This window comes from Prunus dulcis, chromosome 6 (assembly GCF_902201215.1).
Source record: "Prunus dulcis chromosome 6, ALMONDv2, whole genome shotgun sequence".
NCBI classification, from domain to species: Eukaryota; Viridiplantae; Streptophyta; class Magnoliopsida; order Rosales; family Rosaceae; genus Prunus; species Prunus dulcis.
The window spans coordinates 25,346,454-25,364,228 of NC_047655.1; the positions used below are offsets into that span (position 1 = coordinate 25,346,454).

The 17,775-nt window shown below is 37.4% G+C and overlaps 3 protein-coding genes and 1 pseudogene across 4 annotated transcripts; 2 read left to right on the top strand and 2 right to left on the bottom strand.

Moving 5' to 3' along the window:
* Positions 1–2,495: 2,495 nt before the first annotated feature.
* On the bottom strand, positions 2,496–4,919 carry LOC117630547 (annotated as a pseudogene).
* Positions 4,920–5,702: 783 nt separating this feature from the next.
* On the top strand, positions 5,703–6,972 carry LOC117631735 (uncharacterized protein DDB_G0271670-like). Its single transcript, XM_034365022.1, has one exon. It carries the CDS (start codon positions 6,220–6,222, stop codon positions 6,817–6,819), a length of 600 nt encoding a protein of 199 aa, XP_034220913.1. The 5' UTR covers positions 5,703–6,219; the 3' UTR covers positions 6,820–6,972.
* A 6,576-nt stretch (positions 6,973–13,548) lies between these two features.
* On the top strand, positions 13,549–14,327 carry LOC117632370 (wound-induced protein 1-like). The gene has a single exon (XM_034365827.1). It carries the CDS (start codon positions 13,657–13,659, stop codon positions 14,074–14,076), a length of 420 nt encoding a protein of 139 aa, XP_034221718.1. The 5' UTR covers positions 13,549–13,656; the 3' UTR covers positions 14,077–14,327.
* A 297-nt stretch (positions 14,328–14,624) lies between these two features.
* LOC117632369 lies at positions 14,625–17,620 on the bottom strand. Of its 2 annotated transcripts, none has more exons than XM_034365826.1 (3): positions 17,372–17,620; positions 15,102–15,810; positions 14,625–15,002 (listed from the first exon to the last, which is right to left on the bottom strand). In XM_034365826.1, the coding sequence occupies exons 2-3, from the start codon at positions 15,803–15,805 to the stop codon at positions 14,765–14,767; spliced, it is 942 nt and encodes a 313-aa protein (XP_034221717.1). In that variant the 5' UTR covers positions 15,806–15,810; positions 17,372–17,620; the 3' UTR covers positions 14,625–14,764. The 2 variants fall into 2 exon arrangements, with proteins under 2 accessions (XP_034221717.1, XP_034221716.1); XM_034365825.1 differs by having other exon boundaries at positions 15,102–15,860.
* Positions 17,621–17,775: the final 155 nt, after the last annotated feature.

Here is a 17,775-nt window from a genome sequence, read left to right on the forward strand (position 1 = left end):
AAGTCCGCTAATGGAATAGGGTTCGCATATTGCAGTAAGCACTAGCCATCCACTAGCATTACTTTTTAGGATTTGAATATGAAGAAGAATATGGGTTAGAGCCTAAAGGGGAAGATGCACATTGGCGTATCAAAAGATGTTTGGTCATGGTTTTGACATCTAAATGCTGCACATTTGACCCAATGAAACTAACCCCACGCAAATTAAAAATCAAGGTCATTGATTCTGACAGAGCAAGTAGGAGAAAAAAGACAGGCAGGAAAGTTTGACTCAGTACATGAAATCTGTAGCCTCTATATATGCTTTAGCCCAAAGTTCGATATCAAATGTTTGTTTAAGAAAACTCTGACCCTAATGTTGCTATTTCTTCTCTCTCTGCCGACAACAACGAGTTACTTTGTTCGGGAATAATTAGAAGTAAACGATTAATGAAAATAAATGACTTTGAGTTCGATCCAAAAAATAGAAATAATTTTTTTACTTATACAAAACGATATTCTAATTATTCTAATCCAATTTATATGAAGGAAGTTTTGTACTTGAAAAAGCCGAACATAATGTATTAACCAATTGACCTAACTTATTTATCGAAATAATTACTCGTAATGAGAATAATTAGAAGTATTAATTGAAGGATAATTGGAATTCCTTTGCCGGATTCCCATTCCAACTATAGGGTTTGATACTCCACGGAATCCACGCGCATGCTATATAAAGGAGCATACTAGCCTACTCCGCATCTGCACATATACCCATTTCAGAAAGAAACACTGCCTCTCTCTCTCTCTCAAAACTAGCTTCCTTTCAGAGCTATAGAGAAATAATAAATTCCCGAAAGGTGATTCTGAACAGCTCAATCAAACCTTGGAAATCAACATTTGATCAGAAAAATAAGATTTTGGAAGCTGTCAATGTTCAAACATTACCACATAATGAGTTGTAAATTTCTGTCTTCTTTCTTCCTTTGTTCGACTATCTAGGACTAAATTAAACCCACTGGGCTCCCACTTGTTTCTTTATTTTTTCTCTTAACCCAAAAAAAAAAAAGAAAACAAAAATTGATAGGTAATGAGATGCAACCACTGAATAGGTTGAGTGCCTATCCATTGTAAAAGTTTAACCCACAACTTGTGTTTAATTAATTATAATTATAAGTTTTTAGTCATCTTAATTAATTATGTACAAAGGTAGGAGGGAGACTGATGCATTGGCCCTAGCGTCTTGGAGTGCCATGTCACCAATATATAATGTACATATATGATATACATAAACTATGCTAAAATAGTACAAATATTGAACCGACCATTGGCAGAGGTCTTTTGTTTAAATGTATAGTCCCCTAATCCTTATCCAGCAAATATATATATTTGTTCTCTAATTTAATCCAGTGTTCCAATTTGATATAAATTGACATGAGAATATTTGTCAGAAAAAACATTATTTCAAAAATTAAATAATACTGAAATTTCAACAAAAATATTATTATTTGACCAGAAAGACAAAAACTGTAATTACAATTTACAACAGGAGATCTGCTTTGGGCATGAAATTATGGAGGACAGCCGGAGAGACCGTGGACTGGACAGAAATAGGCTGCTTTTGCTTGAAGGACACAAATTTACACCACAAAAAATGAAGAGCTCGAAGAAATGTGATGGATGATTTATTTATGAGCTAGTTGATGCAAAAGTCAACTCAAACTTAGCTCAATGTATAGCAACTAGCTCAGTACATACATACAATTGGGCTGAATTTGGGGCACGTTTCAAATTCTTAGCTAACAAAATCTGCCTTCTCCATGTCTATTGACAGACTATTGATGATGCGAGAAATAATCAAACAATTGCTTCTCAAATGAAAAATAGATGAGGTAAACACAGTTATATTTAGGAGACGGTTTTCATCATCCGACCGACGAAGTCTTGTGAGATTTATATGTATTAATAATTGACCAGATACTTACATTGAGTGGAAGGCCATTAGCAGTTTTAGCTCTTATATATCCGTAGTTGAGATCCGTTGTTTCTTGATGAAGTATTAAAAAATCAACAAAATTTACATAAATCATTGATGTATGACACATTCAAATAAATCAACGTTTAACAATGGTGTCGTGCGGGTTAGTGTGGGACAAATGTGAACTCATTTTGGACCGTGCATGAAGGCAACTGTACAAGGTAGTTGGAAGAATTTGGTTGAACTGTGCATCCACTTTGAAATTGGACCAAATCTGAACAATAATGCAAAATTTTGAAAATGGGGGTTCGGTTATGCTTATCCTCCCAACCTCACAACTTCACGAGTCTATGATTCTATGGAGAGGGGGTAGACTTTTGCAGACACAGTGAGTGACTGAGAAAGGACGGGAAACTAATTTGAGGACTACAACAACTATTATTGGAGTTCAAGGACGGAATTGTAACTTGGAATATAATTCAAGAACTATTACTACAATTAAGCCAAATAAATAAATAACATCATATAATAAAACAAGGTTATAATTTGGGGGCAATCTTAAAATTGTGCCCCTGATTGTCATACAAGAAGTTGGAAAATGATTTCATGTGCTCAGATGGCAGAGAAATCATGAGCAACAAACACATCCCGTCAAATAATGCAGCAGGCCCCATGAAAATGGGTCGACCCCATTCAAAATCAGCATCATAAATCGGTAGCCTAATCCAACTGTTTATCCGGAGATTGGGGCATGCACCTAATTGAAAGAGGCCCCATAAGAGCAACTCCACCCCTAAGGGCAAAGTCTAAGGCAAGGGCAAGCTAGGGCAAGCAAGGGCTGATACTATTCACGTGAATAGTGTCAGCCTTGCCATTTGTAGTTCCACCCACAAGGGCAAAGTCTAGGGCAATTACTATTCATTGTACTTTATTTCCTATTTTTTTATACTTTAAATCATTAATTTTGATAATCTTTTGTAATTAAATTTTCGGATAAGATTATCGGATGTGAATCTCGGTTGCCACGTGTCTTATTCCAGATAAAATTTGTGCTTGTATGATCTATTCAAAATAAATAATTGGAAGTGCATTCAAAAAATATACAATGCAAGAAATTATAAACTATTTTCAAATGCAAGAATAAAATTGATTGTGTAAATAAATATAGACAAATTGAAAATGCAAAAACAAAAATAAAGATTATGCATGAAATTATAAACTATTTTGAAATGCAAGAATAAAATTGATTATGTAAATAAATAAAGCCAATTAGGAAATGCAAAAATAAAATAAACATTGTGCAACAAAAAGAAATAGAATATGCAAAAAAAAGTTACATTAAATTGATTAAAATGGCAATTAAAAATATTTTGGTGTGGAAAATGAATTATGTGAGTGGAGAGTAGAAAATATTGTATGGAGAAGAAATTGTATGAAGATTTGGTGTTGAAAGTAGATAAAATGGTTAGGTATTTATAGGGAAAAAATACATAAATTTTTGGTATTTTTAAAAAAAAAAATTCAGAATTTTTTCGGATTTTTTTGGATTTTTTTAAACTTTTTTTGGCCAAAAAAAAGAGAACCGTAGGATTGCTGAAAAAAATCCAATCGGAGCCACCCGGTGACGACACGTGGCAGTCAACAGTAAAAAAAATTGATTTTAGTGCGCTGACGTCAGCGCTGACGTCAGCGAACTCGGGCTCAAGCCCAGGCGACTTTTGCCCTTGGGCCTGCCCGGTTTCGTGGGGCCCGCCTGTTGCCCGGGCTGGATTCTTGGCGCTGGAGCTGGACTCGGGCTCATCTCTGCCTTTTGCCTGGGCCAGCCTCTAGCGCTGGAGTTGCTCTAACAAGTGGGGAAGCACAAGGACGATGAAGCTCAAGATAGTCAAGGGCTGATTTGAGATAATCATCGTCAATCTACGCCAAAGCATTGTGAACACAGCTTGCAGCATACCACAATGGTTTCGATACGAGATCCCCCGCTGCAGCAATTGGTGCGGCTCTGAAAGCGACACTGCCAAAGAAACCAGGTGGGAGTGGGAGTTGCAATTTGGACCGTCCATTAATGGGAATGAGTACTTTGGTGTCTTGATCATCCGCAAGTTTACGTGCCTTGCAAGCACATCTCCAGATATGACCTGCCAACATCTCAAATGAGCTATACTTCGTATTATCATGACATTGCTCCTGCCATTTTCCTTATACTAGGCTTTCAAAATGTTGAGCTGCTCTCGCGTAAATCTAAAAATGGACGCAATAGTATTTATGTTTTTCAGATGATGAGAAGGTAATTTCATTTGGGAAGAAGGTTGATATTCAATGCGGGGGAATGTAGGCTGAGGTGGGTTTCGGGCACGAAGTAACGTCCTGTCCATGAAGGGTTGAGTAATATTTGTGAGATCACCACGAGCGATATTAGACCATGCATTTACAAAATGCATATTGGAAACTCCATCTGCCATACGGTGGTCCATGCCAACACCAAGTGACACTCCACCACATTGAAAGTGCGTCACCTATAACTGTAACACCAACATGGGATATGAGGATATCCCACCGGAGTAATCAACGGCGGGGATGAGGGTACGAAAATCGGAAGTGGGCGCAAAATCGCCAAAATCATCCAAGGCACAGTTGCTCTCCGCCACAGCAAAGAGCACCCCTTGTGAATTGCAATCAATCTCCAGAAGGCCGTTGTGGTGGTTGAGCTTGAAGCGACCGGCCATTGGGTAGAAGGGCACGAGGGCTTTGCTGAGCGCCTGATTGAGAAGTCCCGAGTTAAAGAAGTTGAGGTCACTACTTGCACTTGGTCTGTAAAAAAAAAAAAAAAGTGGACGCGGGATAGTTATTGAATGCTAGATCCGAGTTGGAGAGCCACAGCGACCCCTGAGGGGTCGTCGACTCCTCAGCTTGCCTGACCACGCGGACTCCCTTATGCTCACAACAATCACCTTCTCCGCCATCTTCTCTTTTTCTGTTTCTTCTTTTTCTTTCTTTCTTTGGTTTTTATGAGGGTCACATCACATGGTGCCCTTTTTCACAAAAAGACGTTGATGGTGGCAGGCAGTGTGGGGTATAAAAATTACAATTATTTGACAAGACAAACAACAGTATATATGCTTTTGGGTCTGAAATTATGGAGGACTTTCCGGAGATGACGTGGACTGGACAGAAATTTGATCTAGGATTGAGAGAGGCAGCTTCAAGCCCAATAGGGTGGACTGCCAAGCCAAGGTTTAAATGGGCTGCTGCAGCATATGGACAATTCAGTCCAACTTAGATCAACGTAATGTATAGTTAGCTAGGACTCAACTAGCTCAGTACATAAATCCACCAAGGATGGGTGCGCATATTGGGCTGAATTTGTCCATGTCTGTTGACAGGCTATTGATGATGTGAGAAATCATCAAACCCTTGCTTCTCAAATGACAAATAGATAAGGTAAACATGTTAATAATTAGGAGAAATGGTGAAATTGATAATTATCAATGAATGAGGCATTTTAAAATTCATATGTATCAATAATTGATAATCATCAGGCAATAAGGCATTGTGAGATTCAACAAACATCAATAATTTTTAGTCGTGTTGTGCGAGTTAGCGAGGGACAAATGTGAACCCATTTTGGACCATGCATGATGGCAACTGTTCAAGGTAGTCGGAAGAATTTAGTTGGACTGCGCTTGCTTCCACTTTGGAATCGGACCAGATATGAACAATAATGCAAAACTTTGAAATGGAGTTCGGTTTTTTTGCTTCTCCTCCCAACCTCACAAGTTTCAGAGCCACATACAAACGTACACATCCACTGTGCAAATTTTTTTTGGTCAAAACATCTACTGTGGTATGATTCTATGGAAAATATTGCAATTTAGCAAAAGGGAACAGTGTTTTGCCTAGAGGAAAATCCAAGGCCTTAAAGATGTTAGCAGGAAAGTACGAAAGAGGGGAAGAGGAGGTAGACTTTTGCAGACAGAGTGACTGAGAGACAGTGACTTCCAAGGCTCCCTTAAATTTGATGTGTCCCATTGCATCCATTACGTGTCAGCATACATGTCATTGCTTCTGAGTGACTTCTGACCCATCTTTTCTTTTCACTTAACTCCGCCACTTATTCCTCTCTGGCCTTCCAATTAATTCAACTCTTATCAAATTCTTTCAAGTTCAACCCCTACCCTATACTTCAATTCACTTCTTTATCTCCCCGTATATTATATTGCCACAGAAAAGCCTGCTTGAATTTCATCTCAGTTGAAAACCAACATGAGCTCTTCATCAGAGAAATCCAATTCTCCAGCCAAGCCAGTGAGAAGAAGGGCAAGCAGAAGGGCTTCCCAGCTTTGTGACATTAATGCTGGTGAAATTAGGAGGCAGATTTTTCAAGCCTTGCAACTCCATAGAGCATCATCATCATCATCATCATCATCATCATCATCTTCATCTTCATCATCATCGGCATCTTCATCCCATGTTGTTGTTGGTTCACAATTTAATTCATTGGTGGAGTCCATGCCTCTGCCTGGACCTGTTTGGTCTACAACTGCACCTTCAGTTTTGGCTCATGCACCATCTACAGCAGCAGCAACCATGGAAGCCTTAGAATTTGAGTGGGGAGAGAACCAAGCCTCTTCCTATTCTTGGTGGTTATCTTTTCTAAATACCTTGGATAGTAACAATGCTGAAAAATCGAAGTACCCTTTATCACTGGGAAGTTCTAATTGGTTGTTTGGTCAGAACCAGAACAGTTGTACAGCACTTGATCAAGAGCCATCTTTGGTTGATGCAAATGATCAGAGCCCTTCCCCAGATGAATGGTTGATGCTACCAACTACAGAAGATGAGGGTGAGATTGAAATTCCCTAAGCTTGGGAATTTGGATATAGATATATAGCTTAACATCTAGTATTTCATCCTCAACCATCTGTTTCATATTCTGCTTAGATTAGATGATGAGGATGATGTTGTATTTGTTTCCTTTTAGTGCACTAATTTATGTTAAGTACTGTGTATTAAGTACAATTCTGTCTGACCATCCAATATTAAAAAAACACTGATAAAACTCATATAAATTGGTTTAGTTAGAAACACCAAGTAATTAACTTCATAAATATGATCACTATTATTGTGATTACCTTCATAGTAATAGGATAAAAACTGATGGATTAAGCTATCCTTTAAAAAAAAAAAAAATTACTATTAGTTTGTTGAATGAAGGGAAAATTCAGTTGAATTTTTGGTTTAGTTTGAGCTGATTGAACTCTGAAAATTCTAACAGCTGAGTGGTAAATCAAATTCTGTATCTTTTGGATGTGACATTTGGCTAACACAGTGAATCCAGTGTGGAAACTTTTCCTGAAGTAGGGTAAAATCCAATCCATCTCTCAACTTGAAGACGAGTGGCTTGGTCTTATATCTTAATAGCAGTGGTTGAAAAAAGCTCATTGACCGGTTCAAACGGTCGAATCAATTAATGGTAGTCCTGCAATGCATTCAAAGTGGAGCTTGGAAACAGTGAAAAGAGTTACTGGTTTTATTGCCATTTTTGGGAAGGCATCAGAGACTGAAAGCTGGGCTGTGGGCCTTTGTTTCAATTTAGTCTAAGCTTGGCGTGGAAGAAAGGCATTCATTGTCTGCTCTGTTTAGCCAAAAACCTCTTAGAAAGAAAGCTCGTGCTGCAAGTTAGGTCATATTTTTGTTTGGTGACACAAGTTAGGCCACATTTATATATGTTAGTGGGTTTGGATTTTTCATCTCTACTGGGCCTCAAGGCTCAAGCCCTGATTTCATAATAGAATGAACAAAGAAACAAAAAAAAAAGAAAAAAAAAAAAAGACAAACATAAATTATGAAAGCAAATCAAAAACAGATTACAGAGAGATTTCTAACATCCAATCTAATGTAAGGGGGCCATAATATGCATGTAGCTGTCTTAACTTGTCATTGCCAACCAAACAAGCAGCTAAAAAATTGTAAGGCAAAATTAAACGTGAATGCCATTGCCATCTGCATAAGGGTCTACTAGTGAAGGTGACAATGCATGCGACCTATTTGACCATTCACCAATCGAACCTGAATGAGAATGGCCAACAGCCTCTGTGTGACTATGTGACTTAGCAACTACATTGGATTTTCACTCGTCACCTAACACACTCTATGATCACTCTCTTGCCATCTCACTTGCTACTAAATCTTGCTCCAGTTCACGCATGTAGTTAATTCCTAACTAGTTGATACACACATAGTTCATAATGCATCAACGGTTAGGTTTCACTTATGTGTGAGCAATTGACATTAATTCAAACGCATTTTGATATTTATTAACTATTAATTTACATAGAATTCACAATGCATCAACCATCAGATTTCATTCACACATGCTTGAGCGCGATTGAAGCTAGAAGAATTCTAACTCACATTGGATCCCAATCAATCAATCAATCCTCTTTTAATTGTTTCGAAAGTACCTCATCTCAATGTTGATTGTTGGGGTACCACATACCAGGATCACAACCTAATAACAAAATTCTGAAGAGCCAAGTCTAAATAACATGCACCACACAGTTTTAGCAACCTAGTTGGCCCATCTATGATTGCTAAAACTCTACCACACACAGAAATAGTACAAATTTTCATTCATGTGGAAGAGAATATAATAACAGTCAACAAGACATTAACCTTAATGTGGATTAATGATTGAGACAACAAACTTAAACCTATCAAAAACCATAATGACACATTAATCATTCGACAAACACAAAAGCCTAAAACCACATTTCAGTTAAGTTAAGCATCTTGATACACATTTTAGGTACCGTAAACTTCTGTTCAATGTCCACTTTTAAGATAATTAGTTTTTCAGCCTAATTATTTGATCCAAAGATGCCCAACTTTTGTAGCCTAATTAAGTCTCCCAGATTTGAATACGTGGATGTAATTAAGCTTAATTAGCAAGGAATAAGCTTGATTAAGCTTCAAAAATGGACCTCCTCCTACCTGTCAAGAAGATCAGATTACATGGATTTCGTGGATGAGAAGTTCTTGTGGATTATATTGCGGATGCAAAAAAACGATAAAAAACAATCAATGCAAATCCATTTAAGCGACTTTTCCAAACATTCTATGATCAGTCAGACAGAAAGATCCTAGAATCTAGAAAATTAGAAGTGGTGGATCGAAGACATTAATGAAAAAAACAATAATGCGTGGTTGGTTCAGTATAGTTCCTATCCATATGAGTTTCTCAGTTCATTGTACATTCAATCATTCTGGTTATGTGGGCTTCACTCGGATTAAATTACAAGAAACACTATCCTCTTGTGCACGAGGGGTTCTGGGTTGGATCCAACTGGTCTTCATAAATGTTTGGCCACTCAATATCATTGTCACATTTTTGTTTTTTGTTTTTCTTACCTAAAAATTAAGAAACAGAGGGCTCCCCTCCGTATATGGGGCTATAAAATTCACAGGATTTAATTCAAGGGTTGTGCTAGCTAGCTGCAAAATTTATGTCGGTTGGCTTCACTTGTAGGTCAAGTGGTTAAGCCTTGCACTCGAAGTCTTGTATTCGAATCCCTTTTCTCTAATATCGTTTGTATATTTTTAAAAAAAGTAAATAGAATGGAAAAATGTGTTAATGTTTCATATATTTTTGGAAAAGTGAAAAATAACATGATGACTCCTCCTAATTCACCAAGTTGACCTTAATTTTGTTGTTGAACACAAATTAATTACCAAATTGCATAAATAAGATCATGCAATATTTGCCAGCATAGAGTAGGTGGGTGGAGTGGGACTGTGCATGGAAGAAAAAGAAAACACACAACTCCATTATTGAAAGGTTGGGGGTCCAGCCAAGAAAATTAAGACAGAAAAGGGTATTTGGGGAATTTCAATGACACATTCACGCTGAAAGTGACGGCGTTTCTACTTTCACCGGTTAATAGTTTCCTTCAATGGAGTCAAAGCGGTCGGACGGACTCATACAGCCTGGCATCTCCTGAGACGCCACCGTAAATACAGAAATCTCCCTCCATCTTTTCTTTCTATTATAGTATTATGCGTAGGCACTGTTTTGTTTTATTTCTCGTGAAAAGACAACAAATGATTCTTTTTCAAGACAACTAAGGCAAATTGCAAGGGATGAATTTTTTAAATCAGCTACATGCAATCTTCGATGACTTCTTTTTCACTCTAGGAGAGGGATGTTCAGTACTATTGATGTGTCATGGAGCTGTTTTTGGCTACCTTCATTTTCATCTATAAAGAAAGGAAAAAGGAGACAATTGTAGATAATAAATATGTTATATTATATATTATATATACACATAGTTATTCTCTTATGCCAATGTTCACGCGTTACTATAAACAAAAAGGAAAATATAAAGGGGTAATAGAAAATACATAACGTCGAGTTATGTTTGGCTCTCGGATCTTGTATGGCCACAAAAAAACCTAGCCCCCTTTCTCACAAAAAACACTCTTAGAGCCTTTTCCACCTTGAGGGGGGAAGAAGCCATTGTTCTTCCCCCTTCTCCTCTCTTCTCTTCCTCTCTTCCTCTCTTCCTCCTTTCACCTCTTTCCCCATTTTCAAAGACAAAGGGTTTTCTCTATTTGTTTTAGTTTTGTTATGATTTTCATCTAACCATTAGTGGCGGCTGTGGCTCAGCGTCGGATCTTCACTTGCATTTCGGCGTCAGATCTCCACCACCATCTTTTTTGCAATTTCTTTATGTTTGGAATAAGTTGCAGAGACTCTTTGGGTTCTCTGTATAGTTTTCACCTCTCCTTTTGTGAGAGTTTTTCATCTCTCCTTTGTAAGAGCTTTTCATCTCACCTTGGTGAGAGTTTTATTTGTATTGTTATGGCTTGATTTTTTCAAGCTTTATCTCTTTTTTATTATTCTAAGTTTGCAATCTTAGTTGGGATGCCTATGCCAGAGTTTCTTCGATCTTGCCTGATCGTTGGTGGAGACATACCTGATTTTCTTAATTTTGATATTAGACCGCTTCGTTATTGTAATGGCCCTTTTGTAGCTAGTTTGTATTGGCCCTTTGTGGCTTCGTTATTGTAATGGCCCTTTTGTAGCTAGTTTGTATTGGCCCTTTGTGGCTAGAATTATGAATGCAATCATAGAATTTCTCAAAAAAGAAAAAAGAAAATACATAACGTCCCTATAGGAGGGCGAATCCATAGCACTATATTTTTGACATAATTTTTAGATCATTAGATTACTCTATTTTTAATGGTTTAGATTAAATCTGACATGACAAATAGTTTTAATATTTTAAATAAACAATTATTAATTTTATTTTTTCTCTCATAAAAATAAAATTAAATAAATTTCTCTCTCCTCCTTTTTTTCTTGGAAACGTAATATCTTTTCTTGGTATTATCCTTTTTACTTGGTATATACCTCACTCTCTCTTCCCTGGGACTAAAAAAAAACCCCTATCTTTTTTCCCTCTCTCTCTCTCTCTCTCTCTCTCTCTCTCTCTCCAGTAACTACAAACCAACCGTATGAATTCTCTACTCCATTTTTATTTCGTATGGGCAGTATCAACGTCAGTTTGTTCACTTTTTATTATTGTTATTTCTAATAATAAGACCTGAATAGAACCCAGTTTATAAAACCTGAAATATTTAATGTTCAAATGCAGATCTCAATAAAAAGGAATGATTCTCAGCTCTGTAACGAGAGACAAGGCCAACTGACGTTGATACCGCGCAGACGAATGTTGAGCATGGAAGGCCTATTTTTCCTTGGGTGTAACGGACTGCTGACTCATAGCAGATAACTAAACTATCAATATAATCATAAATAACAAAACAAAATGTATTTGTTTTAAGAAAAATGAAAATGAAATAAAAATGGAGTAGAGAATTCATATTGTTGGTCTGCAGTTACTAGAGAGAGAGAGAGAGAGAGAGAGAGAATGGAGGTTTCTTTTTGTTTTTTTGTTTTGTTTTTGTTTTTGTTTTTTTTTCTTTTTCTGATCCCAGGTAAGAGAGAGAGAGGTATATACCAAGTAAAAAACAGATACTACCAAAAAAAGAGATTACGTTTTCAAAAAAAAAGGAAGGAAAGAGAAATTTATTTTATTTTATTTTTACGAGAGAGAAAATAAAATTAATGATTGTTTATTTAAAATATTAAAATTATTTTTCATGTCAGATTTAATCTCAACCATTAAAAGTAGAGTAATCTAATGGCTCAAAAATTATGTCAAAACTTGTGTTAAAAATATGGTGCCACGAATCCACGGTCCACCCATATATATATTATACTATCATCACTACACATGTCGAATTGTGAACAGTATATCCCATGCATACAAACATTAAATCAACAACTTTCTTATGTCAGTATATCCCATGCATACAAACATTAGTCAACAACTTCTTATGCGGGTTTTTGGGAAAATTTCAATCCTTATGATCTTTTTTCCCCCACTATATTTTTCTTTTCTTTTAAAATATGCTAGTTAGGGTGAGAATTTTCATTATGTTATGAAAATTCAAGTCATATTTTGTGAAGAATTATATACCATATGGTTTTTATTTTGTGAATATTATATTTAGTTTAGAAATAAGAGCATCCTAATACCAAGTTTTCTAGTTCATAAGATATATGAAATATGACTCAAAATAAACATGTCAGATTAGTTTGAGTTTATCTCGAACAATCAAATACAAATCCTAGCTTTCACTATGAAATCATTTTGTTCATGTTTCATGATTTTTCAAGTTTTTGAAAGGCGTTGAATTAATTAAGTCGGTCGAGTATGACAAATTCGAAAGAATCCAAATATGAGAATCAAAGGGGTCAATTTTAGCACAAATATACGAAGAAAATAAAAATAAAATTGTTCTAGGATGATGCACAAGTAAAGTGACATAACCCAACTTTTTAGATTCAAGCCATGGTAGGTTTTAGTGTTCATCGGCATTTCTATACCTACAATAGCCCCTGTCGTTTGTCCCCAGGAAGGCTTTTATTAGAGCTTTATGATTATTTAATACATTTATTCAAATATCTAATCTGACTAAACTGCATGCTTTTCCTGTTGATACATTAATTATTTATGAGCCGAAAGAAGAATACTTCATGTAGTCGTATTAAACAGTAAATACATCTAAGTGGTTGGAGCAAATCCTGACCATTGGATCTTCCATGTCATGAAAGGAATCTATCACTAGAGTAGTGTATTCGTTTTTTCAAATACAAATTATAGTCTAAATTACTCTAAATTAATTTAAATTATAGAGAAACGGACTTAAACTTAAGTGTAAGGGGACCAGCACACTGCATTAGCCAATTAGTCCAACACACGTGTGCTCACCAGAGAAGTATATTCTTAAAAACGCTGCTGGGTTTCTTACCTGTAAATAGTCATTCTTCTTGCTCTCGCAAATCTCTCTCACACACACATATATATATATATATATATATATAGAAATAATCTATTAAAATAACTAAGGAAAAAAAGTTTTGAGTAGGTTTCAAACTATGATTTGTGCAGGAACCAATATTTTTCTATTATTCTCAAGCCATGTAATTTTAGGCTCTCAATTTTGCTATAAAAAGGGTTCCACCTAGCCACATTCGTATGCATCCAAAGGGCAGGCCAAATATTCCTAGTTAACTTCTCCCTTGTCTCCCTCTGAACCTAAAAAGGAGGAAGCCCTGCACAAGCCAGAAAAATGCAGAACAATGCAATAGTGGAAGCCCTGTACAAGGCACTGGCCCAAGGCCACACAGAAGCAGTAGCAAAGCTTCTAGCAAGTGACCTCGAATGGTGGTTCCATGGTCCTCCACAGAGCCAGCACATGATGCGTGTGCTTACAGGGGAGGCAAGCCACACAGACTTCAGGTTCGAGCCAAGAAGCATCACAGAGATTGGTGACACTGTGATTGTTGAGGGATGGGAAGGCGCAAAGGCCTATTGGGTGCATGTGTGGACCCTCAAAGAAGGCCTCATCACCCATTTCAGGGAGTATTTCAACACGTGGCTCACTGTCAGGGATCTGAAGCCGCAGGGCTGGGAAAACTTCACTGTGTGGCAGAGCATGCCAAGAGACCTGTTCCACCGCTCCTTGCCTAGCATTCTGCTTGCTATTTAGAGTTTATTATATATATCTGTGGTTGGTTTGGTGCTTAAAGAGCTCCAGACAACTTGTTGATTAGCAAGAAAAAAAAAAAAAATTTGAGAAAATAAAATGAAGTTGTGGGTTGAAGTTTTGAGTTTGAACAATGCATGACAGATATGTCTGGTCTTCTGTGATGTGTTAAGAAAATGGAACTGCTGTTGTCTGTCAAATAAAATGGAACTACCAATAAAGATAAACCCTTGACCAGTTATTTAATTATTTAATTATTTGATGGATTGTTGATTTCTTAGTTTGCAAGTTCTGTTTAACGCAGAATAGGCTACATAGTCACCACCACTGAATCTCACAATCAATTACTTCAGTTTCAGTTGGTCTAAAACTTATTTTTGGGGCTGGATTTTTTGACCAAAATCATTGTGGTTCCAGCTCTATGCAAGCACATTTTGTGTGGTCAAATTGGTATGAGATGACTTAATTCAATACCATTGCTGCATTGCACTGAACTATGAGCTTTACCTTTGTGGGCTATCTCTGCCCAAAACTTCTAGCAAAGACATAGAGAATCAAAATTTTCCAATATGTATGTATTTGAAGTGTAATATAAGCTTATATTTCATTTCAACATTCTACATATAAAGATGCCGAAGAAAATGAGTTTATCAAGATCACAAATAGTTCCTGTAGTCTTTCCAGAACTTCGCTAATAATTCCTTCCTTTTTGTGTCTTTGGTTGGATATTCTCTTCCCTCTGCAAAATCAATGGTACAGGGGGCTCCATTGTAGATTCCTCTTTCACCTTGGGGGTCTGTCTATCTAGACTATGGTAATCTTTTTGAAGTGTGCTTGGACTTGTAGGCTTGTTTGAAAGTAGAGAAGTTTGATGAAATCTATATTCAGTAATTCCACTTTCACGCGGTAAGGGCGATAGCGCAGGCTTGTCATCCCCTCTCCATTGAGGTGCATTCTCAGAAATCCTTTGGCCATCTCGAGATGCAAATGAAAATGCCCTCTTGAATGACTTCATCATCGAGTGGCTGGACCGGCTTGTGCCATTAGTGGGAATATGATCCTGCGCATCATGATCAACTTCATACTCCTTCCCGAGGACGCTAACAATGCAGTACACACCTGCTATTGCAGGGGCAGCAATTGCAACCGAAAGACAGATACCGACACCAACAGCAGGTCGCTCAGATCTTTTGTATCCCAAGTTAAGCCCACACAAGGCATACTGAGCAAAGCAATTCAAATGGAGTAAAAAAACTACCACCATAATGTGTGCCCATTCATGGGGTTTGTAAGTACCATTCTTAGAGTACATTTTTCTAAGCAATGAGACATCCTTTGGCTTCCATCTCAACAGAAGTACGAGGTGGTAGATCCTCTTTGGGTGTTGGTAAAGAGCCATAAGAGTAAAGAGAGCAGTGAGGATTTGATTGTTGATCTCAGACCAGGCATTTCTCTCTGACTTCTCGGGCAGGACGCTGTTTAACATTCCCGTCATCACAAGTAATAGGATTGCTCCTGAGACGGCAACACAACTTATCCATAAAAGGATGGCCATATTCAGAGGGTTCTTGATCCACTTTTTGCAGATTTTACTCATGGATGCCCAATCAATCTTCTGAGCAAGAATCCCATTGAAACATTCTCGCAAACGTTGGCATTTTGAAGAAGGTACAGATCCTGAGATTTCATCTCTTCTGTGATTTTCATCGCTAAGTAAGCACATTGTTGTCATTAGCCCTGTAACAATTTTAGTAGCACCTCAAGTTCTTTTATCAATCTCGGTTATGCTACCACAATAGCTGGAGTCACTTTATAAGCAAAACTGAAATTCATACAATTCGAGAAGTTTGAAACTCAAAAAGCACCAACAGAAAGCCCGCGGTCTACACCAGCATGCTCAGGGGCAGTCCTACCCTAAGGGCAGGGTAGGCAGCCGCCTACTCCATTTTTTGCCAAACCAAAAATTACTCAATACCCAATATAATCAAAATTCTTCTGCCTACTCAAACCCAACCCACCAGGGTTGGTCCTACCCTAAGGGGAGTGTGGGCAGCCGCCTACTCTATTTTTTTGCCAAACCAAAAATTACCCAATATCCAATACAATCAAATTTCTTCTACCTACTCAAACCCAACCCACCAGCGGTGGTCCTACCCTAAGCGCAGGGTAGGCAGCCGCCTACTCCATTTTTTGCCAAACCAAAAATTACCCAATATCCAATACAATCAAATTTCTTTTACCTACTCAAACCCAACCCACCAGCGGTGGTCCTACCCTAAGCGCAGGGTAGGCACCCGCCTACTCCATTTTTTGCCAAACCAAAAATTACCCAATATCCAATACAATCAAATTTCTTTTACCTACTCAAACCCAACCCACCAAGGGTAGTCCTACCCTAAGCGCAAGGTAGGCAGCCGCCTACTCCATTTTTTGCCAAACCAAAAATTACCCAATATCCAATACAATCAAATTTCTCCTACCTACTCAAACCCAACCCACCAAGGGGTGGTCCTACCCTAAGGGTAGGGTAGACAGCCGTCTACTCCATTTTTTGCCAAACCAAAAATTACCCAATATCTAATACAATCAAATTTCTTCTACCTACTCAAACCCAACCCATGCTCATTAGTTATTACTGAAGTTCAGAATGCTGAACCATACTATAGCTCTTCACCTTTTACATGTTCATGATCAATAACCTAATCAATTACATGAGATGATCAAAGCCAGAGTCCCAAAAAATTCAAAACAAGGAAACACAGAGAGAGAGACGGTGAAGTCATTTTTCTGAAATCCTGTTCCAACTTGTGAAGAAAAGGATTGCAAACTAAAGTTTCATTCACCATGGAAGTTGAATTGCTATACACAAAAGTCTAAAGCAGCCATTGTCAAAATAAAGTATATGGGAATTTTCTAATATATTCAGATATTTCAAATATGTATTCTTCTCCATTTATAAAAAAAGTACAAAGATGTATTAACCTTAGACAAAATAGGAAATAAATCTCAATTACAATAGGACTAAATAAACTTCATCCAAAAAAAAAAGGGACTAAATAAACTGGTAAGTAACCAAAGTTCTAACTAAGGACGGACTCGCCAAGAGACATCAGTGGAATGAAAACCTAACCATTCAAAAACAGAAAGACTTGAGGCTCTTAAGTACAGAATGTTTCTAAGATATTTATGGTCCACACTCACAGCAGAGAAGGCGTTTAGTTCTCAAACAAGCAATTCAAAACTATCACAATTCACCAAAAAAATATGAAAGAAAGAAAGCAGTCCAAGATTTACTTACAATTTTCTGAGACTCTGAGTTTCTATACTTCTGTGATAAGAGAAGAGAGCTATGGATGATGAACAAATAATCAGAGAGGTTCACATGCAAACATTACTTCATTTTTCTTGTCTGCCTTCGCCAAGTCTTTCCCAATTACCGGTCTTCAGCCAGTGGCATATGTCCTCCGGCCGGAACAGAAGGATATTTGTCAGACTAGAAAAAGCAAACAGACAAGAAGCAAAAAGGAAAAAAGTTTGCAAAAGCTATACCACTATTTTTCTTTACAAAGAACAAAATAAAATAATTCAATTCTTAATGCAGTACAGATTCAAAACGGTACTCCCGCGCACACGTCGGGTCCACGTCAATTTGGTACCGCACGGGACCCACACAAAGATAAGAAACGCTTCACGAGCTCAAAA